This window comes from Talpa occidentalis, unplaced genomic scaffold (genome assembly GCF_014898055.3).
Source record: "Talpa occidentalis isolate TD23 unplaced genomic scaffold, MPIMG_talOcc4v2.1 talOcc4.7, whole genome shotgun sequence".
NCBI classification, from domain to species: Eukaryota; Metazoa; Chordata; class Mammalia; order Eulipotyphla; family Talpidae; genus Talpa; species Talpa occidentalis.
In genome coordinates this window covers 127,026,155-127,050,286 of record NW_023605083.1, presented here as the reverse complement: position 1 = coordinate 127,050,286, position 24,132 = coordinate 127,026,155, and the positions used below count along the sequence as shown (strand labels likewise).

The window sequence follows — 24,132 nt, the reverse complement described above, 5'->3', positions numbered from 1 at the left end:
ACAGATTGTAGGCAGTCCTCGTGAAAACAGGAGGCTCTCCCTTTCCATCTTCAACTTCCCACTCCACCCCCCAAAATAAATAATGAGCAATTAGGGGAAACCTGTGATTTCCAGTATGAATTCTGCATGCCCAGAATGAAGCATTCCTCATTTCAACATGTAAGGATTCTGGATCCTAACCTATCTTTCAGTACGAAGGTTATCCCCACTGCATCCCAGAACCCACACGGGATTCCCCACCCAAGTAGAGCCATATTAGAAGGTGGGATGAAAGAGAGATTCTCTCTACACAAGTCAGCTATCCCACAAGTGTGACTGTGCTTGATTGAGTAATGTCTCCAGTCCCCAAAGATGTCCACATGCTAATCCCAGAAGCTATGAATGTGTTCCCTTACACCGTAATAGGACCATTGCAGAGGTGATTAAGAATTCTGAGATGGGAGAGTGTCTTGGTGTGTGATGTGGGCCTGATGTCATCCCAGGGCCTGAGGAGAGGGAGGACAAGGGTCAGAGGCACAGTGAAGGCAGGTGGCAGGTGGCCTCCAGAAGCTGGAAGAGGCAAGGGAACATATTCTTCCCTGGGACCACAGGAAGCAATCTACCTACCAATAACTTGATTTTAGTTTTGTAAGACTAATTTCAGATTTCTCACCTTCAAAACTATGGGATAATAAGTTTCTGCTGTTTCAAGTCCCCAAGTTTATGGTAAATTGTTACAACAGCAATATGGGAAATGAATACACCATTCATCTTATGTTAATATGAAGAGAAAGTAAGAATCACCAGACCTAGAAGGAAAGTCAAGAGAAGTAAATATGAAGGAGAAATAGAAAGATCAACCGAAAAACCGACCCTGAAAGGAAGAGAGAATTCAGGCACTGGGACTAAAAAAAGAAATTCTAATTCATCCATTTGGAGAGAGGGAAATTTATTACACCTACAAAATGAAAACAAGATACTCTGGAAAATAAGCAGAAAAAGTACAAAAAGATCTTAGAGTTTGAAAATTCAGCAAAAAGGGAAGAAAATCAACAAAAATACTAAATGAAAGACAAAATGAAGAAAAATTTGAGAAAAAGATCAAGAACTGAAAGGGTTTCTGAGGCCCGTGATTTAGGGTGAGACCCAGCCTTGGGGGTGGGAAGACTGAGCTGTCTGGCAGGATCACAGACCTCTGATCACAGTGAGATGCGGAGCTGGTGCAAGATATCAGCTCATCGTCTTAACTTTCCTTAGCTAAGTGATAAAATCAGATTCTCAACCTCAGTCTTTGACTACTGAATAGTATTTATTGATTCCATACTCAGTATCAGATGAGAAAGTTTATGATTATGGTAGAAACAAAACAGGAAGTCGAAGGCTCTCTGGAGCACAGAGCTAGGCTACTTCATTGAAGCATTTTCCGCCTTTGTGTCATTTTTATGAGAACAGATGCAGCCAACTTCACACATTAACTTCAGAGGCAGAGCAGAGAAAAGGCTCTGTGTGTGCGTGTGTGCATGCGCATGTGGATGTGTGTGTGTGTTCGTTTTGGTCATCAGACATAGCTTCAAACAACTGTCTTATTATTTTACCCCTAAACATTAATTTATTGCCTGGAAAAGAGCTAAAGGAGTTCCTGAAGATGATCTCAGACTGTGCTCCCTTTGCCAACTAACTATCCTTAATTATAACATCATACCCATTGGCTGTGGATAAAAAGAACAAGCCATGGCCCTGTCATATGCAATTCACCAGGACACAGTCACCACATTTGTCCTCATTGTGGCAACACTTCAGGAGTATGAAAGTAGGATTTCTACATTTTTAAATTTAGCTTATATACCAGAGAGGCACCTAGAAAGCCTCTAAGGTAAGCCATGCCAATCTCAATGACCACTACCAGACCACAAAAAGAAAGACATTCTCTACACCAACCTCCCTCCCTTTGAAGATTTTAACATAAAGGATGGACAGGAATATTATTCCATACCATGGGAGTATAATTCATCCCTTGGCCAATCCTGGTGTCTTTGAGCTAAGAACTAAAAAAGGAACATTTGCTGGTTAAATTCCTGCTTCATATGGACACAGTAGCTTCTGCAGGGAGAACTATACATAGATAATTTTGCATTTATTACAAAAATTAAAAAATAAGAAAGGAGAGGGGCCTCCCCGGTGGTGCAGCGGTTGAGCGCTGGGTTTCGAAGCTGCCTGCAGCCTCTGCAGCGCCGGTTCGATCCCCGTCTGCTCCCCAGCCACCGGAGGAGGGTCCCACAGGGTGCACAGACCCCTCCTGCCGCCCGCTGCTCCCCTCAGCAGTGTACCTCGGTCCTTCTGCCTGCTCTGCTCCCCGCTCTGGCTCTGGTGAATTCTCTCACCCTCCCGCACTTCTGACCCAGTGCTTGTATGTATAAATAAATAAATAAATCTTTAAAAAAAAATAAGAAAGGAGAAAAATTATACCCCTTTAGTCATGAGAAAACTCTACAAGGGCAGTGCCTAAGAGCACTGTTGAAAGACACCTGCCCACTGACCTTTCCAGGGTGGCTGAGGCCTCCTTCACAGATCATCACCACTCATTCTGTCTGTAACACAAAGTTTCTCCCATTATTTTTGATTTATGTTTCTTTGTTTTTTACCCTTCTGACTGAGTGTATCTTACTCATTTTTGCATCTTTGGTAGTTTGTAACATGACTAGTTAGCAACACACCTGAAACTAAGAAGACTTTCAGTACATGTTGTATGAATAGTCTATGATTTTGCTTATATAACCAAGATGGTAACCAATCCTCTAAAGTCATTATTATTTGGAGAGTTAATAAACATCCCCGGCATGTTTTAGAACTCTGAAGCTGAAAAAATATGATATGGAACAAGCAAAGTCAAGACATAGACCAAACTGTGAAAAAGATTTAAATATATTGACTAGTGTTCATTCATTCACTGATTAAGCATCGGTACTTGGGCCAGGCGCTCTGGCATGTTCTTGGGATGCAAAGAAACATTCGGTGTAGTAAGTCTGGAAGACACTAACATGTAAATAATGACATTATAGTAATTACCGTACTCTTCCTGTACATGTATTTTTGTTGTTCTGTATTAGAAATTCTGTGAGAACTCAAAGAGATGGGGATGATAAGTAGCTGACAATGTCATCTAGCAAAGGACAAACTAAACTAATAAACTGAAATGAACTGGTGGCTTCTCTAAGAGGGTGGTGACTGTCAGCCTCTTCCCCTGGAACCTAAGCCAAGTGTGAAGTCACTACTGGCTCCCTGAAGGGGCCTAGACTGGCTGTCCTATGACTCTGCTCTTGTTGCTCCATGAATCTGCCTTTCTCAATGCAGATGTCCATAAATGTTTGCTGAAACTATAGTTTGTACCAGAAATCTTTGAGATACAGTGTACACAGAAGTGTGGAAAATGGATCAAGTCCCTTTTGTTCCAGTCTACTTGAAGAAATAGACCAAAAAAAAAAAATAATAAACATATGATACAAACTGAAAAAAAGCAAGGGAGTTCACAAACAAGGTGCTCTGACAGAGAACAACAGGGGGAGACCTGTTTACAAAGAGTCAGTAGGGAGGCCTATTGGAGTGATTAGGCTCAAAGAATGAGAAGAAGATAATCATGCAAAGGGTTAGAACAAAGGTCTCCCAGTTCCAATGACCAGTGTGGACAAGGCTGGAGGACAAGCTCAAGTACAGTATATTTCAGCAACTAAAAAGAAGCCAGTGTCGTTCAAAGATATATGGCAGGGGGAGAACAGCTGGAGAAATGTGGGGATGCCACAACAGGGCCAGATCAGGCAGGGTATTGTAGGCCAACCTAAGAAGTTTGGATTTCATCCTAAGCATGAACTTAGAGTGGTTTCAAGCTGGGGAGTTTTCTAATCCAATACACAGTAACATGACTAGTTAGCAACACGCCTGAAGTAAGAAGGCTTTTAGTACATGTTGTTCTGAACCAATGTCATATGACTATTGAGAGGAACAAGGGAGAAAGCAAGACTGTCCACTAGGAGGCCCCAGTAGAGGGCCAGGTGAAACATGGGAGTGAAGGAAGAGAACAGATGTATTTGGGGGTTGACCATCTAGTGTTTATGGATGGAGTAAGAGACAGAAGCCTGTCAAGAACGACTTCCAAATTCTGGCTTGAACACTGAGTACATAGTTAAGCTACATAGAGGCATAGAGAAGATGGGGTTGGGGGTGGAGAGTGGAGGTTTCAGTTCAGGGTATACGAAGTTCAAGTGTTTGTGAACTGGCTAAGAGAAGTTGCCAAGAGGCAGCTGGATATTTGTGTTCGGTTCTCCGATGAGAGAGAGGAACTTGGAGGTTATTAGCAAATGGTTATTATTTAAGGCCACTGACATGTGGATGATCACTCAACGGAAGAATGAAGACGAGGGAAAAAAGAAGTGGCCAGAATTCAACATTAAGGGTAATGCAGAGGAACCAACAGAGAAACAAGAAACCCAGATGATGAAGTGGGAGGAGCAAGAAAAAAACTAGGGCTAATTGAGAAGATACAGACATAATTCAGTAGGACAAAGCAAAAGGGATATATTCAGTGATGAAAACCTGACCACATGGCTAAAAGCAGTGAAAGATCGCCTGGTCACAGTGTAATAAAAAGTGGAGCTATAATAGGATTCCAGAGTGAAAGCCGTGATGATTACAGTGCGAGAAATCCAACATCTTCCAAGGAACTCGGTAAACTCTTACAAATCTACAAAAAATATGTTAGGCATAGGCAAAATGAATTTCCTGCTAAATCCTATATGAAAGTGTTTTACTTCATGCTTCCTCTTAAGGAGAATATAGGGGAAGGGAAAACATTCTAGACTGTGAGTCGGGCAACAGACTCCTTTGCAAGAAAGATTTAAGGGAGTGTTGCTCCTTTTTTGTTTACCTATTTTGATAATTAAAAAGTATACATGTTCAGAATTTCTTCAACTGGTGTCTTGGATATTACTTTGTAGTTTAAAATAAAAATTCTATTTGAAGATAAAAAATAGTGAAGAATATCAAAATCTATATGATGTTACCAAACCTTCCAAGTAAATGGAAGAGCCATTTTTCATTCTGGGAAAGCAGACTTCAAATTTCTACTGTAAAAGGGCGTCCCTGGTGGCGCAGCGGGTGGAGCGCTGCACTGTGAAGCTGTCCACAGACTCTGCAGCGCGGGTTCGATTCCCGGCTGGCCAGGGAGAAACCCACATGGCACGGCAGACTTCTCCTGCCTCGCCCGCTGCTCCCCTCAGCAGTGTCTTCTGTCCATCTGCCTGTTCTGCTCCCCACTCTGTTTCTGGTGAATTCTCTCACCCTCCCACGCCTCTGACTGTACCCCAGTTCTTATATAAATAAATCTTAAAAAAAAATTTCTACTGTAAAACAGGTGCACATTATCTTATAAAATTTTTCTAAGGGCACAAGACCACTCTTTATCCTGGATAACTATTAGAAAAATTTTAAATAATCATTTTTTTACTTTAAAGTAGACTTAGATCTCTGTTCTAGGTTTGTAATTAACCCAAACTACTTATCTAGTGATGTAACTATTTAGCTCAAGATAATATTTATCATTCAACAGTATACTGACAAAGGCTCTGCTCTCATAAATGATCCCCCTTCCCCCCCACCAGCCAGGTCAACAACTAGCTGATGGGAAATATTTTAAAGCAAAATGAGTAATTTTTTCAAAATTATGTAGTTTTCTTTTTTAAGAAAAATGATTTGAGTGATTCAATTTACTTCACCACCCTGCAATGCACTTGAACACATTATCCCTGCAAGAATATGTAATAAAAGAGAGGATGCGTTTTCAAACACTTCTTGTCAAATTTTAAGAGATACCAATCAAGCAAACACCTCGCTAATCGTCATGAGACTGCTGTTTTAATTAACTGGTGATATTTTTGACTAAGAATCTCAGATGATGAAACTGTTTTTCCTTGTATTGAACCAGCTTGGCCCAGACTAGCCTGTCCCGCAGTGACATGTATATTGAATACAAATCAGACAGCACAGCTTTAAATCTGTGTTGCAGCTCTCATTTCCAATTCGAGAACTGTACTATAATCATAAGCTTCTGGTGGATGAAAGGAAATCAGCTCTCTGAATATTAGCTAATGCCACATTTGCAAGTCCTGAAGAGATCTGTGCTGTTAAAAAAATAGATCATTTCGCGTGAACCTATATATATGAATTGCTTTGTACTGCTCAACTGATAGAAGCAATGCCTGTGCTGGGATTAAACCCTTTTCATCATAAAACCTCATCTGGTTCGGAGTCCAAGTCCATCAAACCTTTTTCCTTTAAAGTCCCGCCTTTGATTCTACATCAATTTATTCAAACCGCAGCTGGGTGGCTGAAAACGAAAGGACAGCATCATTTAAACCAACCATGTTCCCAACTTGAAAGAAGGGCTATAATTAAAAAAATGGGCATAAAAGAATGGAAATGGGATAATATTTTTTAATGGTAGTTCAAAGGCCGACAGATGTCAGAGCCTTTGAAGATGTCAGTACACCAAGCAAGGAGTTGCCATAAAGAGGCTCGCCTGAGAGGTGAAGCGGCTTTCTAATGGCTGAAAAAAATCCTTGCACACACATCCTTGTGTTTTTAATTTGTCAGAGTTTCTGCAGTATTTTCTGATTAATGACACATGATTATAACTGCATAACAGGCATATTTTTATAGTTGGTTAAATGAAGAGTTTATTCCACATTCTTTCAGAACTAGATAAGAATATGGACACTTCGCTAGGAAGCCCTAAACTATTCTGATTGCTTCACATATTTATGCTAATTTTGTGGGACTGGCCAAATTCAGAGTTACTGTATGTTGCCAGCTTTTGTTCTCTAATGGCTTGATTGCTAGTAACATTACAATTCACATGTGGTAGTGAGGACAACGCCATTCGCGACTGTTTCTTTCTTTTCATGTACACGAACAATATGTGCCTGAATAATTAATTTGTGCACCAAGTCATGTCAAACCAAATTAATGTTGGAAAACATTCCTGAGCTCCATCTAAACAACCATGGGCTGCTGTAGGGTTTCAGAGGGAGCTGCTGAAGGGAAAAACTGGAGCTCTAGCTTCAGCATGACATGAATACCTACTCAGAAAGAGCTGCAATACTGCATGTAAAGTACCAGGGGACGCTTTGCTAGGATTTGGGGGAGGGACTCAGAGTGTCCCCAAACTATTTGCCCTTCTAAATAGTTCTGACATGTCAATTTGATTTGTTCTGTGAAATTACCCTCACAATATTCATGAATGTTAACCACAAGTCACTAGTGGGTAGTAGCAAGAAAAGGTTTTCCCACCAATGCTTATAATTTATTTCAAGAGGACGTACAGGGGAGAGGGCGTTCACAGACTTTGAAGTCAGATAGATTTGGGTTCAAATCCCAGCCTTTTCACGTAAGAGCTATACTGCTTGGCTCTGTCTTCCTTTCTGTAAAATCGGATCTAATACCTACCTCCTCCCAGAAAGCATCTAACTCTGTGCTCAATTCTTTACCCTAAAATAAGCCATACACAGAAAAATTAAAACTAGGTCATTTTTAGTTGAACATGTTTGTATTTCTATATACAACAAAATCACATTTTAGTGAAAATGACCCTTCTTTTAAAAGTAGATGCTGAAATTTCCCAAATTCCAGGCCCAAAAGCTCATATTGTCTCCTTGATGCTGTAATCTGACATGGCCGGAAACGGTCAGACCCTCAAGCCTGACAGCCAATCTTTAGCCCAATTTGTGAGGACACCCATACAGACAGCTCATGGGGGCAACCAGGCTGGGGTTGGGGTACAGGAGAGGGAATAGCATTCTCGGGTAGGACCAGGCAACAGACGAGATAGAGAGGCGTCAGCAGTGCCCTCAGCCCAGAGAGAACAGCTCGTCTACACGTCTACATGTCTACATGTCCCTCATGTCTATAGCCTCAAGAAGCTGAACTGCAACCTTCTTAGTTTGGGGGTTTATTTTCCTAATAGGGAGTTGTTTCTGCTTTTGGGTCCCTGGGTGACTATAATTTAACCATTACCACCCCACATGCCTCTTTGGGCAAATGAAGACTGCCTTTTGCATCTTCTTACTTCCTATCCTTCAAGCGAGTCGTCTGTCTACAAGCCCCCGACGGCATCCCACCAGGAAGTCATCTTCCAGCAATTCCCCTCCTCTTTCCTCGTTTATACTCTCTCTTTCCAAGACTCCCATTTCTTCAGTGTAATGGCTTCAGCTCCATGAGAGGAATCTGGCTAGAAACAACTTCAGATGTGGTAGCTGGGATGGACACACCAAGTCTCTCAGCCCTTCCTTCTAGAGAAACTTCCCTGCTTCCTTCAGGCGCAGTCTTCTGTTGGGTGGTGCAGGGCAGATAACCAGATAAGTGCAATTATCTCATTTGCAAAGCTTTATGAACTTGCTAAATTGCCTGGTGAGACTGTGAGCTCTTCCAAGAAAGGACTCTGTCTTCTTTATTTTGTATTTCTCCTTTAAGCACAAGAAAGGATTTGGTAAATGAAGACGGTACAAAGAGATAAATCAAAGAATTCTTGGAGATCTATTTCCATCTTGAGAGAGATTGCTTTTTCTTTGTATCATCTATCTTCATTCATTTACTTTTGAAAAGTGTTCATGAATTGCCCATTCAAGAATTTATTTTACCGTATATATTTTTCCATTTTGAATTTGTAAATGCTGCATAAGCTACTCAGTCAAGGCAAATTAATTAAATCAAGAAAGGACAATAGAGAGAATGTGAGTCAGCCTGGACAAATTCTACTTAGAGGTCTCTCAAGCAGTGTAAGTGGTAGTGCCCAGGTGTGATGGTAGACTCTTCCGGAGTTTCCTCACAGTGCAGTGACTCAGTCTGAGAATCCGGGCATTTCAGAGGCGCTTCAGAGCAGCTTGTGATCTCTCCACCTCCTGTCAGCTGACCGAATGCTCTCCCTCTGATCTCAGCTCCTAAAACTCTTGGCTTTTACATCAGCCCTGGCAAAACCTGTTCCTTTTGACTTCACTGGGCGATCCTGATAATGGATCCCTGCTTCTCTGGGTGAGCTGTGAGACCTTTCTTTGAACCCAACCCAGCAAAGCTACTCTCTCTGTGGATCTGAGACCTCACAGGTCCCAGGAGCTGCAGCGGGACTTCAGTTGTGCAGCTGGTCCTGCCACAACATGACAGAAACCTGCCTGGTTCAGTGCTGCCACCAAATCATGTCTGATTCTGCCACTAACTGCGCAAGCAGCTCATGTGTTCCATCTCTAAAATGGATTCCTTGATCTCAAAGTCCATGTCCAGCCGCAGGATTATGCAATGTGGACTCAGTCTTCTAGATCTATGGTCAGTAGCCCATTTATGTTGCAGAGCCACATTCACATCTTGAAAAAAATAAACTAAGATTCATAGGGTGATTTAAAAGGATTTGCCCTTTCAAATACAATCCAGGTGTTAAGTATTACTGGTTACTTTTTCTTCCTGGCTCCTGAAATACCACTTTCTCTTGGTCCCTCCCCTTCCTATCATTCTTGGCCCATTTTCTCAGTCTTATTTTTTAGTTCTATTTCCTCCACCTTCCTTAGTGTCATCAGTTCTCATTCTACTCCCCCTCCTTAAAATCTCATTTTCATCCCTGGTATCCATTACCATCCATGTGACTCCCAAATCTTTAATTCCAAAAGAGAGCCTATATGTCCTATATTTGAACACTCACCTGATATCCACTTGCCTGTGACACATGAATTAACCTACTCTCTTTCTGTCACTGCCAGACCACCTATTCCCCGGCCAATGCATTAGTTAAGGCCCTCATCACCTCTCATCGAGAAAACTCCCAACTAGTCACCCAGCCTCCAGTCTGCCTTCCAATTATTAATCCTCTGCTTAAATTCTTCAGTGACTTCTGAAGTTTTGTCTCTAAACTTCTTTATTGGATACTCCTATCATTAAAAGCTTAGGCAAGCAACCCAGTGTACCTGCGTAAATCTGTAACATTACTATACTAACACACTATGCAAAACGTGAGATACAAACATGAGCCAATACACTTTCTGTATTTTTCTTTTTATACCTTACACCTCTAATAACCTAGTGAATCCTATTTGGGAGAACACTAAATAATGACCAGAGGACTAACAAGCATTGCAAGTTGTACATTGTAAATGTAGGTGTAGTGAAAGAGACAATGCAGAGAGAAATAGCATTACAGACAAATGGTATTACCCCCAAGTCAAGGAGATCAAGTTGAGACTGCTCAACATGGTATAAAGAGTTCTCTAGATATTGATCATGCTACTCCTTCTGTTTATAATGCTTTATCTATCCTAATTTGAATAGAAAATTTCCACTCATATTAAAACTCAGTGCATACACTATCTCCTTTAACGCAACCTTTCCTGATAATCTCCCCAGATCCTACTCCCCAACACTCCACGACTGCCACACCTTCTTTACTTGGGATCAAAATAGCTTTATTACACAATTGCACTTTGATATCTGTCGACTGTCTGTCTGTCTGTCCAGGCATGCTAGAGGAGGCCACAGAATATAACTGTCCGTTGCTATGCTGGTATGCTGGTATTATTACCACCACCTACATACCTGGTAGGCAGGCAGACATGTAGGGAAAATTTCCAGACAGCAGAAATGGACCAAGATAATGTTAATTTCCTGCAATCCCTCAGCATGGTGAAGGAAGTATCTTAAGGGACTTATTAAATCAACATACTAATCAGGAGGTGTCACTGGTAAAAGGGTACTTTCATAGGTAGTTGTGGGCCTGGAGAGCAGTTCCAGGGGTTATTACTGTGTTTTCTAGTCCATGCAGCCATTAATAGCGGTGAGAAGTATCCTTTGTCCAGACTAAAGGAAAGCTTTCTTTGTTCCTCTCTGTTGGTATGAATTGTATCATCTTCCTTTTATGACAGATGCTCAATGCCTGTTTCCCCACAGACTATAAGCCGGAGGGCAGGGATTGATCCCCCCCCCTTTTTTTTTAATATCCCCCGGTCCTATTTTAGTGCCTGGCACACAGAGCTCAACAGATGACACTAAATGAATGAACAAATATAACAGATGTGGAAAATGATGACCAGAGATATGAAGTGGGTTACCGAGATTTACAGAGCCAGGAAGTAGTAGACGTTGGCCATGAACTAATATCTCTGTCTTCAGATGTGATAAGAAATGGGTAATTGCATCCAGGCCCCTGCTTTAATTATTATTGATGTGCCAATGATGTCCAAATTCCTATTTCTGGAATCTTGACCTGAATTTCCCTTTCTGATACATCTCCATCTTGGCAACGAAACTCTTGCTTTGGCTTATATTCCCCCCAAATCTTTCTCATGCTTGATACCTCTGTCTATCTAGGTTTTCAAATCAAAATTCTAAGGAAGCCTCAGTTCTCTCACCACCCCCATACCTAATTCATCAGTAAGTTCTATGTCAGAGAGACACAACAGCCAGAGTGACCTTATAAAAATACATATCAGATCATGCCACCTAACTGCTTAAAGGCCTCTAATTGTCTTTCAATTACATTTAATGTCTGACCAGGACTTAAAATGTCCCACCCTGCCCTGTGCCTTGTGCCTGCCACACCCAGGTAAAACTGGTCTCCTTTTTCATTTCTTAACACATCAAGTGTATTTTCTTATAGGGTCTCTGCACTCGTTGTTCCCCCAGTTCTGCTGGCTTCTCAGCAATTAGATCTCAGCTTAGTTAGCTTGTCCTTAGAGAGGCCTTTCTGCTGGCCACCTAGCATGTTTAGTCATGGCAACATAGCTCTCCATTTTAATTCTCTGCCTACCAGTGATATGATGCCCTCCTTGTTAATTTGCTTTTTGTGTTATCATCTGTATTCCTCCATCAAGTTAAGCTCCTGCAGAGGAGAGTAGTAGTAGACCTTGTTCTTGGTTGTACCAGAGCAGAAATCTTCTTAGGCTCATAGAAGCCACACCCTGTGCAATCCTAGGGAGCATTCACATCCACCAGGGTGTGAAAGGTACCTTTTAAAGGTATGTACCCTCTGCCCCAGGGCCTGGCACAGAATAGACACTCAAAATATTTTTATGGAATAAGTGAGTCAAGTTGAATGAAGTCTAAGTCATAAGGAAATCCCATATTTACAATTCTCCTTATTTTTACAGATAGGAAAGCTTTTATGCAAATGAATTTCATGTCTAGATTATCCAAAAGTCACAATTACAACACCCTCACATCACAGTGCCCCATTTTGTCAGCATCAATCTGGAAGAACGAGGTTGCAAAGAGCAGTGAGAATAGTTAATGGTAATTACAACTTTCATGAGATGATTTACTCTACTGCTCTTATTTCTGAATTAACTAATGTCTTAAAGAAATACCAGCTTCATGGCAATAACCTGTGACACTGACTGCAGGCCACTAGAAGTTGGCTGGAATGGTAAAAGCACAAGAGCCATCTGCACATTTCCTAAAGTCCTGACATGCACAGCCAGGACTGATTTTAATAGGGGAGCCAGGAACACTCTGCACCTCTTGAACTCATGGCTTTTGTCTAATGACAGCTTTGGCAGTAATTTCTGAATAACTGAAGAACAAAAAGTTTTCAACCCTCACACTCCATTTCTCTTGCTGCACATGCCAATGTCACTGTATCTGGAGCTATCAAACAATTTGCCCAACAAGTGAGGATAACATTTACATTACAAAAAATTAGCTTCTCAGGAAACATTTGGTGAACACATGCATTTTGTACATTAAATGACATCTTTGCAAATAACAAAATTAATAAGGTCCTACTTGACCCTGGGGATCTGGGGTTTGTTTCATTAATAAATACTGACTTAAGGAGTAAACCTAAGATGAATGAATCACCAGTTTAATTTTAACCTTTTTAAAGGGCTATGACTGACTTTCAAGTCTTTTTCCACTGGAAAATTCCCTTGTTTTGAGATGCAGGCCTGATTGGGCTGTTGTTCACATTCACTAAAAACTCTGCCATACCACAGAGGATGTTACTGATGGGACACCCACACCCTCCCATATTCCCCCAAGACTAGTGCTGTACCATGTCTGCCCCCCCACACAAGGGGAGAAACCCCAGATTCAGGCCACCTACTTCTGTAAACTTCATTCTCTAAGGATAACATTCACTCATTTTGAATTATTACTAATACTTTCAGGACTTTATACCTCAGCAAAACAAATCAAAATCAATTGGAAAAATAACATGTATTTTCAAATGCTGTAAGTCTAGTTACATAATTTTTTCCTTCTGATTTCTTGTGATAGTTCCATAACTTCTCAACATACACAAAGGCAAAAGTACTCAGAGGTCAGCTAACAATTTAAAATAATTGCTAAAAAAAAAGTGAAAAAAAATTTTCACTGAAGTTTAGTATTTGTTTCAACTGAGAACTAGCATCTCAGGTTGCACATCAGTTCACCAAATTCAATGCTTTAGGGTTCACTTAATTAGGGCAATTTTTATTCTCTAGAAGTTTCCTCCTAATGACAGAATTTTTCAAATATTGTCTGTACACAAACATTAAAGTAGTTTGAAAGTAGACTATTATTTTTATGTAATATCTTGCTCCTTCTCAAGTGGGAGATTCATGTCTCCTTGACATGAATTTCTGTCATTTTTTCATGAAAAATGCTCAGGTGTTAAATATCTTTCATATCATACAACTAGGCATGATTCCAATTAGTCCTGAATCGAAGACAAAATGACAGTTTAATAAGCTTCAATTTGCCAGCTCTTTGAACATTTGATGATATCATCATTTTGCCAATCATTTCTTGCACTTTGGCTTCAACCTCTCTTTCATAAAAAATTACCTCAAATATAAAGCCATTAGGTTGTGTCTTAGAGAACTGACTCAGATATCCCAAAAATGGCTTTTCCAAGACCTCAAGGAAGAAGAGTTATTCATACAATATTTCCTCAAAGATCATTTCTGCCTACATTTCTCAGTAATTTCACTGAGGCAGAGGTGAAGAGGAGAGGGGAGAATAATACGCTAAAAATAGCTGCAGGCATTTTTTCTTACATCAATAGGAATGGTATTCAGCATGTGGAGTAACAATTTATCTCCAATTTGATGAAAAAAAAAAGAATTTATCTGAAAACTTCATTTTGACCAAAATAGTTCTAGAATTAAGCCAAACTGCATCAACAAAAATTGTTTTTGAGGATTCAAAAGAAATACATTTTCTAATTATCATAATTCCTCCATGTTTTGACTCACTAAACTACCTTGATCTCACTTCCAAAAAGTTTTGACTAGCTATTGTCATGCAAAAGGATCCTTACATTAGTTCCTTTAGAGGAAAAAAAAAAAAAAAGATCTAACACTAATGTTCTGAGATTTAAAGACTCTCTCCATAAAATGAATGGCTCATACGGAACATTCTAAATTAGTTTGTGACTATAACAGACATCTACCTATACTATTCATAACAAACCAAACTTCACCCATACTAAATGCAAATTCCCAAGCCATTTTTATAAAGATTGCTACTCCCCATTGACCTAAAGCCTACTAGAATCTTACTCTGGCCATATCTTCTTACTTCAATGATGTGAACCCATTTTAAACACATATTAATTTTTCCATTCTACAAATTCTGAAATTTGTGGGGTGGAATTGTCTTCCAAATAAAATACTGAGAAATGTGTATCTCTGCAGAGTTTAATTTGTCTCAGAATAGAGACACAGCCAGGGGTTGTGGCTTTGGAAAAGATTGAAACTACTGGCTAAACTTGATTTGGATTTACATACTCTGAGTTATGGGTATCAGTATTTCCAATCTAACAATGTATTAACAATCCAAAATTGAAAATATAATGGAATTCATGCAGAATAAATGAAATGCAGAGACAACGAGCTCATACATAAGCAGGCATATGGGGAAGGGACTCTGCCAGGAGCCTCAGCTACACTAACTCCAACTTATGTAACCTTAGGCAATTTACTTTCTCTTTCTGAGCCTATCCTCATCAATAATGTGAAATATATACAATTGTCCTCTGACCAGGTAGGAAGGTCAAAACAGGGTTTCCAAATAGGAAATTTAATCAGTATGGGGTATTGGAGGGGTTGAGTGAGACAATGCAAAGAACCTAGCAGAGAGCTTGGCACATGGGAAGCATACAATAAATACTGTTTTGCTGCTGCTGCTATTAAACACACACAAGCATAATAATTCAGTTCTGTTTTAGGAGGTACTGCTTACTAAAAGTGGAACTCAAGCAGCATGATTCAATTATGACTTTGCAACAACATCCAGTATGGCAAATCACTGAAAGAAATGCAAATTGTGATGAGAATGTCAGGATGGGGAACAAAGAGTATCAGTGTCTCTCTCCCATGCTGGGCAAAGATTCCCACTGAACCCTGTTCCTGTTTTGTCATGTGTAAGTTTCTCCAAAAATCGATCTTGGAAGAGTGACTGTGAGATAAAGACAGGAGACTGAATTAAATGTGGAATCCTGGTTTGAGAGTTCTGTGACCTTGGGCAAGATAATGTCCTTGAACCACAGGTTTCTTATCTGTAAGTTGAAAATAATTGGCTGTGGTCATCTCTTAGATTACTCAATCTGACTATATCATTGCCGGATACATAAAACACTTGATATGACTAAAAGCTTCTTGCCTGGAGGAACATATCGTACATGCAGACTTGTGTTCCCTTGCAATCCTTCCAGTTTGCACCACTATAGAGTGATCACATTAAACTCCCTATTTAAAAATATCTCCAGCATTTTGTAATGATGTCTTCAAGAACAATTTTAATACTTGTAAATCAATCTATTTGTATGATGAAAACGAGATTTTTTAAGTAATCATTGCTGGTAAACTTGTTGATTCGAAGAAAATACTTTATAGGTTATTATTTGAAAGGTTTGTCTTTAAAAAGAATATCTTTTATCTAAAAGTGGACTACATGCCATGGTTTCCATGGTAACTGCCACATTTAAAAAATATGCACAGGACTAAAGATGCACTGTATAATACTTATACAAATGGATCATTCTTAGAGAAATCAATTTCCGTGTCTCAGCCTGCTTTTGTTTTTTAAACTTAATATAATATTTTCCATGATAGGGATCAAGCTGAATCATTATAATTGTTCAATTATAGGCTTATATGCTACTCCTGTGTTTATGAGACAAAAATAATTACAGAATTCTAGAATTATAATGAAAATTGAAAGCTGGTAAACTATAAAAAAATGTAAACTTTATTTGAAAGGGCATCTTCCCATATTTTCTCCTAATTATCTAATAAGCAGTATTATTCTCCTCATGTAGCAATACATGCAATATAGAAATACAAATGTATTATTAAATTCATATGTAATAAACACTGGACACTCATAAAATGAGATCTTCACATTCTTCACATGTCAAACAAGACCTGTGTCAAAATATGGGAAGGACTTTTTTCCTGTTTAGAAATTCTGTATAACTTAGGCTTTTGGTGTCAGAAACACAGTATTTCTCACCCAGGCTTTTAAAAATGGCTTAGTTAAGAAAACCTCCATTTGTGTTTTAAATGTGTGCAGAAAGTTCTTTGTCTATCTTAAATACACTACTTAGATAATACCATGAAACTTCATCTAAAGAAAATAAATCGAAAATTGCGACGTGTGGTTTCCCATAGACCCACAAAAAAACTTATTTTCCTTTTACAAAATAATAAAGTGAATTGTTGAAAACATTTCCCTACCAGCTCTTCTAATGTCTGACTTTAAATACTATGTTCATGGCAGCAAAACCCACTTAATACTTAAAATACACTTAATTCTCCTCCTCTTTCCCTCCAGTACAAATATCGCAGTGTATCAGGGGCCAGGTATCAAAGTGTGCTGTGTACACAGCTGGTGTGCCAGGCAACACTCTGATGTGGCTGTGTGTGTCAGTAGGGAGAAGAGGGGAACAAAAAGCAGGGTTACATTAACAGCAACAGCCTCATTATAGCAGGGGGAAAATGCAGTTTACATAGTTCAGTTTTTCCAAGCCATCAGTTAAATTTGACACAAAGAAATAAAAAAAGCTACTACTTCAGAACCAAGAATGTGATATTAATGAGTAGATATTGATGATGGAATACTATTTTGGTTATGTAGGAAGGATGTAAACCATTTTAGTATAAGTACAAACATCTTTTACTCCTGGACCAAATTACCACTGGATTTTATTATTCTTACAGTTTTCCATAGTATAAACTCAGAGGACAAAACAATCAGATGTAAGAAAGAGACTAACATGCTTGGAAACTAATATTAGGGCATTAACTTTAAAGCTATTTCTAATCTCAGTCTTGTTTTGATTTTTTACTTCCTGAGATATTTTGTAAGGGTTTCCAGAGCAGTCCTCTGGATAATAAGTACTAGAATTAACTAGGACTGTGACTTAAAATATATTTTATTTTAATTCATAATATCTACAAAATTAAATTTCTCAAGGCAGTTGTGGTTTTGGGTGTTGAGGATCATAGCATTCTCAATAAGAAGGTAAAATTTTAGCACATGAAAATTGAACCCATTAATTCCATTAATTGCACTTTATGAAAATACTTAAGGAGTCTGACTTTTTCTCACCAAACTGTATTTTCAAACCTTTTACAAATACAGAACACCATGAGTTATATGGGTCAGTGTCCTATATATTAAAAATTCAGGTCATAAATTTCTCTCAGAATTGAGAACAAGAAAAAAAAAAAAAAAACAACGAAGTGGTATGGTTTCTTTCATTAGGTAATTGGACTTACAAGATTCATCACCTTTCCCTCTTCAGTATGGCTACTAGGCAAGCTAAAATTTGTACTTGATTGTAACATTTTTTCAAGTATGGATTTTCTAATGTGGTTAGTATAATTTATTGCTCAACTATTCTTTTCAGTTATATATTACCTGTTCAAGGGTGTGTTTATTATGAAATGCTGCCTTAAATCCTTTAGGAATGTAGTTGGCATGTAAAGAAGTCAAAATCAAATGTTTTCAATAGAAAAAATACTAACCCCCAAAAGTCTAAAGACCACATATAAGTTTAACAATAATATTCAGAACACAATATTGCTAAATTCACCCTTCAAGTAATCTTTGAAGTACAGCCAGTGCTTAATTCACTGCATGCACACACACTCAGTTTATAATGGAGATTTTTATCCTGTGCCCAGATTCCCAAATTCATGGAAAATAATGTTAGTGAGATATAATTGAAAAAATTACAACTGTGCATCAAAAATTTTAAAAAATTAGTAGAACAGGGCTTCTGAAAACTCCACATTTTAGAATCAGTGGTAGGTGCAGCCTCTTTGTATGAATCAATAATGGTAAAATCAAGATGGTCTGTCCATTTATTATGCAAAACATGTTCACAGTCTCAGTTTAGGGAATCAGGAGAGGCATCAAGATGCAATGCGGGACAAGACTCATTTTACCACATTTAATTTTGAAGTTTAACATATTTATACATTTTGCTGATAACCTTCTTCAAGTCTGCTGTATCTCATTTGCATTCTGCTGATGACTGTTACCATCACTTCTTGATTTGTCTGTGCCTCAACAGGTCACACAGACAGTGGTCCTAGGCTGGTGATACCACCTCTGGGGCAGATCATGTATAAGTACTCATACATACTACTCGCTTTGGCAACAAACCCAAGAGATCAAGCAATCGCTAAGTGGCTCAGGGTCCCCAAAGAACACATAAGCAATCAAGGAACCTATGTTCTGTTTTTCCTGGAATTCAAATGGAAATACTACAAAAATTCTTTCACTACATTCAAAGCAAAACAAGAATCATGTGTAGAACTACCAAGTTAGATTTCCCAAGAAAATCAAAATAAATATATAAATTTTCTTTATATTTAAAAATATTATTGAATCAAACGTCCTTTTCCAAAATAATTGCAGTAACAGGGATCTAGCAAATGGGAAACATCTGACAGTGAGACTGCGAATTTCTAGATGTCTTGATATCTATTAATCTATTCATGAATTTCCTTAAATATGACTTAGTGACATGACAGACTGAACATCTTGTATGAGGGTAGTAAAATTTAATGTGCATAATATATCTTGTCATTGAAAAATCAAGGCATTATGACAAAAATAAAATATATGCATATGCATAGGATAATTAGCTGAATTCACCATATAAAATGAGGGAAAAGATGAATTGTCCTTAGCTGCATTACTGTATCTTATGATTTCTCCATAAGATGGGCATCCTTGAATAACAACTAATCTGTAATAATTATATAGCACAATCCCCCAAAAGGGGTACCTGACTGATAAGATTACCTTAAGGGAGGTATCTATGTTATATTTGAAAGAAGCCAAAGGTAGATTTTCAATATGTCATCTTCTTTCAAGAATCTGAAGGAAGTAAAGCAGCAAACAAAGCCATACTATCTAAAATACAGATTTCACTGGTCCTTGTTTGGTTGAGTAGTATTTCAAACAGCCCTTTTTACAAAATGGCTTCCATTGCTAAACGGGAGCAGCCAAACAGGAACTGAAAGTCAAATGTCTCTCTGGAACTAAAATTAAAAATGCTACAATCCAATGTTTAACTGTGATTTTTTTCAAACCAAAAATCAGTGATTTGAAAAAAAATATATGCCCACTTAGTTTTTTTTTTTTAATTTGTAAATAGAATTCAGGACTTAAAAGGTATTATACATTACACTATTTAGACGATACTCATGAAAAGATACATTTGGGAAATTTAGGACTTACCTGAAGGAAACTTTGCATTAATATCCTCAATGAGTCACCAAAAATAAATACAAAGTGTTAGCATTTTGGCATGCTTGGTAAGAATTTTTAAAATGTAACATATTAACAAATGCTAAAATATATATGTTCTCTAAAAACAAGTAAGTACGTATAGTTATACAGAAAATCATTCTCATTTTGATCAAGGATGCACTTAGCCTATGTTTACATTGCTTACTAGTTATCCTGTGACAACAATTACAATTGTTCCAAGAATGACAAAATATGAGAAATATAATCCTAAGCAACAGCATTTGAAGAGATCATAGGGCCTCAGCCTTAATATTTCCATTAGAAGAAATTCAATTAATAACTTTGTCATACTAAGCCTGTGGCTTAATTATACATAATAATTCTACAATTTCCCTTTTTTCCCCAAACATTCGATGAACCGCACCCTACATATGGCAGATATGACATATGCCAAATCACAAAGATTTCCTCTAAATTTGGTTTCCACTTGGGCTGATGTTCCATAATGGCACAAAAATAGCAGATAGTTACATAAATGAATGCATTTTGTTGCAGCAGTTATTCAATTTTACTATGCAAACAGACCCTACACTGACTCAGAACCCAAATATCTTACCATAGAAGACAATGGTAAGGATTCACATCATGCTTGAAGGGGAATGTTAAGTATGAAAAAAATGTTAATAAATTGTATGGCTAATAGTCAAAAGATCAGCTTCTATTTTATAAAGGGTCTAGTGAGGTTGGTGGCAAAAGCACAATACACACTGACTTGACAGAAACCACCTGACTGTTCTGGTGCCCTGGCTACTACAATGCCTACCTGTTTAGTTAGCAAATCCCCATAAAACAAATTGAAAAGAATTCTATAAGTGTATATTTGTGGCCAAAAAAAAAAACCAAACACGTGTGTTGAGGGTATTTAAATTGTCCTGGCCATTCTCCAAAGGTAAAAGACAACTCAAGGTCAAATGAAAAATTACCAATAACTCCTATTCTTTGCCTTACCGCCTCCCGCCCTCCACTCAAGAATTAAGATCTTATTTAATCAGAAATATTCTTACGTTTTGATCATTACAAAATTTTTCAAACACATATTTTTATAGCTTTATTTTATTATTTGGAAATTATATTATTTGGAAAAGGATAGCTAGGAAGAAGCTTATTCATGGTATGGATAATGTGGTTAGATGTCAATGGAAAAAGAGTATTTAGACCCAATATATGATATGGTTTTATTAGAAAAGAAAATTATCTTTTTTTATTATTATCAATTGCTCTTCAATTTTCTTTAATAGAATTTCACAGCAATCTTCCCAAGAGGACACACTAAAGGCCTTTGATTATATATACCCTAAAGAATGTATTGTACCACAAAGACACACACCCAATAAGATTTTTTTTCATCTGAAATTTATAAAGATAATTTTCCATGCTGACAGTGCACATTTCATCCATAAGTTTGAAGAGTCAAATGCTACCACAGCTGGGGGTTATTCTGCCAAATGGCTTCCAACAGGGACTACAGAGATGGAGGCTAGGAGGCATGTGTGTGTGCATGTAGGAAAAAGCAACAGACTGATGGGAAATAGCCCTTCTCTGGAGTCATTTTTATCAATTACCATCTGAGTGATCTAATCAAATATCGAGTCTAATGGGGAAAAAGCAACACTAGGAAGGAAAAGCAAATATTAAAACAGCTGCTTGATTACCTACAGAGATTAAAACAAAAAGCAAGGATTGAGGCTGATATATTTCATAGGGATTTGCTAAGGCTGAGGGGAGGGGTAAGGGGCAGATACCTTAAAAAATCCATCATGAAAGGAACTGAGACAAGATTATAAAAAGGGGGCCAAGTTATAGCGCGCCATGGGATTTTTAATCTGGCTACCTGTGGTTTCTGTAGTTAAAGCCTTATTCATCCCCAAAAGGGGGGGCACGGTGAGGGGGGGGGTGGAAAGGAGGGGAAGAAAACAAAAAAATCACATTTATATGTCAGTTTTGCAAATGATCAAACAGCGTGCATCCATAAGAATAATAAGAAAACATTCAACGCTGATGACTTTTTAAAAATAGGTACCCATTTTATCAAATATTATTGATAATTACCTGTGAGTCTCGTTTCTTGAACTCTTGAATTTGCTTTTCGTGCTCCATATTGGCAGCGCGGAGCTGTTTTTCCAGGTTTTCGATTTCCCGTTCATGGTCTCGGACTAGGCTATCCTTCTCTGCGTTATGCTGCTGTAATAGGTGCGTCTTCTCCTGTTCGTGCTCCAGCTTCAGCTCTACTATCTGATTGGACAATGAGGAGGACAGTTCATCAACAGAACATCCTTGTCGTCATGACAACTCATGGACAGCTTAATTTTTCTCTAATTTGTCCAAGTTGAAAATTTTATTTTTGCGTCATTATTACCTCACCCTTGAAATATTCTCATTTTTTGGGGGGGGGTTTAATCCAAACCTCCTAATATTCAAGACAGTTGGGCATATTCAGTAAATCCTGCTGCAATCTGTTGGCACAAATGCCTGAACATTGAAAAAAAAATGTGTTGAAAGCTTGTTATTTCCCCCCCCCCAAGAATTTGGGTATCACTGATCAGCCATGGTCATAAATGGTTAATAGTCAGTACGTTTGCTTTTTTGCTTAAATATATACACGGAAAAAAGCACCAATTAAATCGGTCAGTTTTCAAATAAAAGATCGCAGCCAAATACGCATCTGGATTATTGTATATACAGTTGTCTTTTCTAAAATAAAATGATAAATTTCAAAGCTCTATTATCTCGTTGTCAGCTACGGTATACCAACATAAACAGATGTTATGTGTTCCAGAAGGGCACCTGCTGTGCTGCGAGCTTGCGCCATGATTTCATAAAAAGCATTCAATTCTCAGGATCCTTTCCCAGTCCACTCCACACTGGAGACTGTGACCTTGGCCAGTCTTAGCCTCTCCCTGCTAGACTGAATGGCAGCCCGAGACCAAGGGCCTGGTTGCCGCAGCTTTGATACTAATCCTCCCAGACTGTGCACAATGGCACCCTACCTGGCCTGCAAACTATAGCCAGCCAGGCTGTCTTTGAAGCAGGTGATGAATAGGGGACTGCAGGAAGCCAGCTTCCCCAGTGAACTCCAGGCCACACAGCTGCTAAGAACAGTCACTTGGATTTTTCTTCAGTTTTGGTGGATTTCAGGGAAAAAAACTGCTGTTATCTAGAATATGTTGTGTTATTTGCAGCGTGAGAATCCATCTTCAAAAAAGCTAACAGTAGGAGCCTGCTCCAAATCGATCTTGTTTCCTGCAATGAATCACCAGACTACCTTATCTTAAAGCTATAGCATTCATTTCTCCAGGCAGGCACGCTGACTAAATTTCAAGTTATTTTCTTTTGAGATGGAAATACTTACCCTTCTAATTGCAACCTAAGAATCACACACATACAAAAATTTGTTTTTAAACATAGATTTCAAAATGTTTTCTTTCTGTGACTTTAGGGAGTTGGAAAATCCACAATAAATTTCTGATCACACGGATTTATTACACCATTTAGAAAAAAGTATAGTAATTCCTGAATGTATACATTTATCACAACAAAATAATAATAAAAACAACATGAAAAAGTTTATTTTGCATGTGAGGACATAGGTACATGCATTCTAGTGAGTTTATGTTTATTTAAATTTTGGAATTTTTTTTCAATATTTTTCTACTATTGGGAATAGAAAATATCATTTTTTTCTGCTCTTATACTATACCATATTATCTCTTCCTATAAGAAGTAGTAAAGGAAATTTTCTTTGATTATTTTAAACAAATGTGCATGTTTTAGTCTGTCAACCCCCCAAAATTACAATGTCAAAATTTCAATGTCAACCCCCCAAAAGAAAGACTTTAAAATGTTACTGGCATTATTCATGCCAAATCAGTTAGAATATTTTTAGATCTAGGTAAATTATTATTTCTTTCTAGGGTTGTATTATCAAACTTCATTATAACATAATTATCAATTTTAGTTAAAGTTTTTTAAACATATAACCCAGTAGAGAAAACAGAAGGTGGTGGAAAGGTCTATTGAGAGCTTCCCAAATGTCTCAGAAAAATTAGGAGAATGAGTGTTATTTAAATTGATAGAAATCAAAACAATATACAACACTCTAGAGAAAAGTAACTCATTGACCTATAATTAAGACAGAAGAATTATAGAAGTTTTCCCCCAAGAAATGACACAAGGCCAGAACTTTACTGTTTGCTTATGAAAATGGTGCTCCCTTGTTCCCAGTTCTAGGAAGAAGGTACTTCCATACTCACTGCTCTAAGTCAGTTGAAGAGTTCTGGTAGACTGATCAATGACCCTCTCATGTTTACACTGCAATCTGTTCAT

At 38.1% G+C, this 24,132-nt stretch overlaps 1 protein-coding gene across 1 annotated transcript in view; it reads right to left on the bottom strand.

The window, feature by feature from the left end:
- The window catches only part of CEP112 (centrosomal protein 112), a 358,230-nt gene that overhangs the window by 156,323 nt on the left and 177,775 nt on the right, over positions 1 to 24,132 (bottom strand). Inside the window, 1 exon segment of the mRNA XM_037492830.2 lies at positions 21,859 to 22,041. Within this exon segment, the coding sequence (XP_037348727.1) occupies positions 21,859 to 22,041 (183 nt within the window).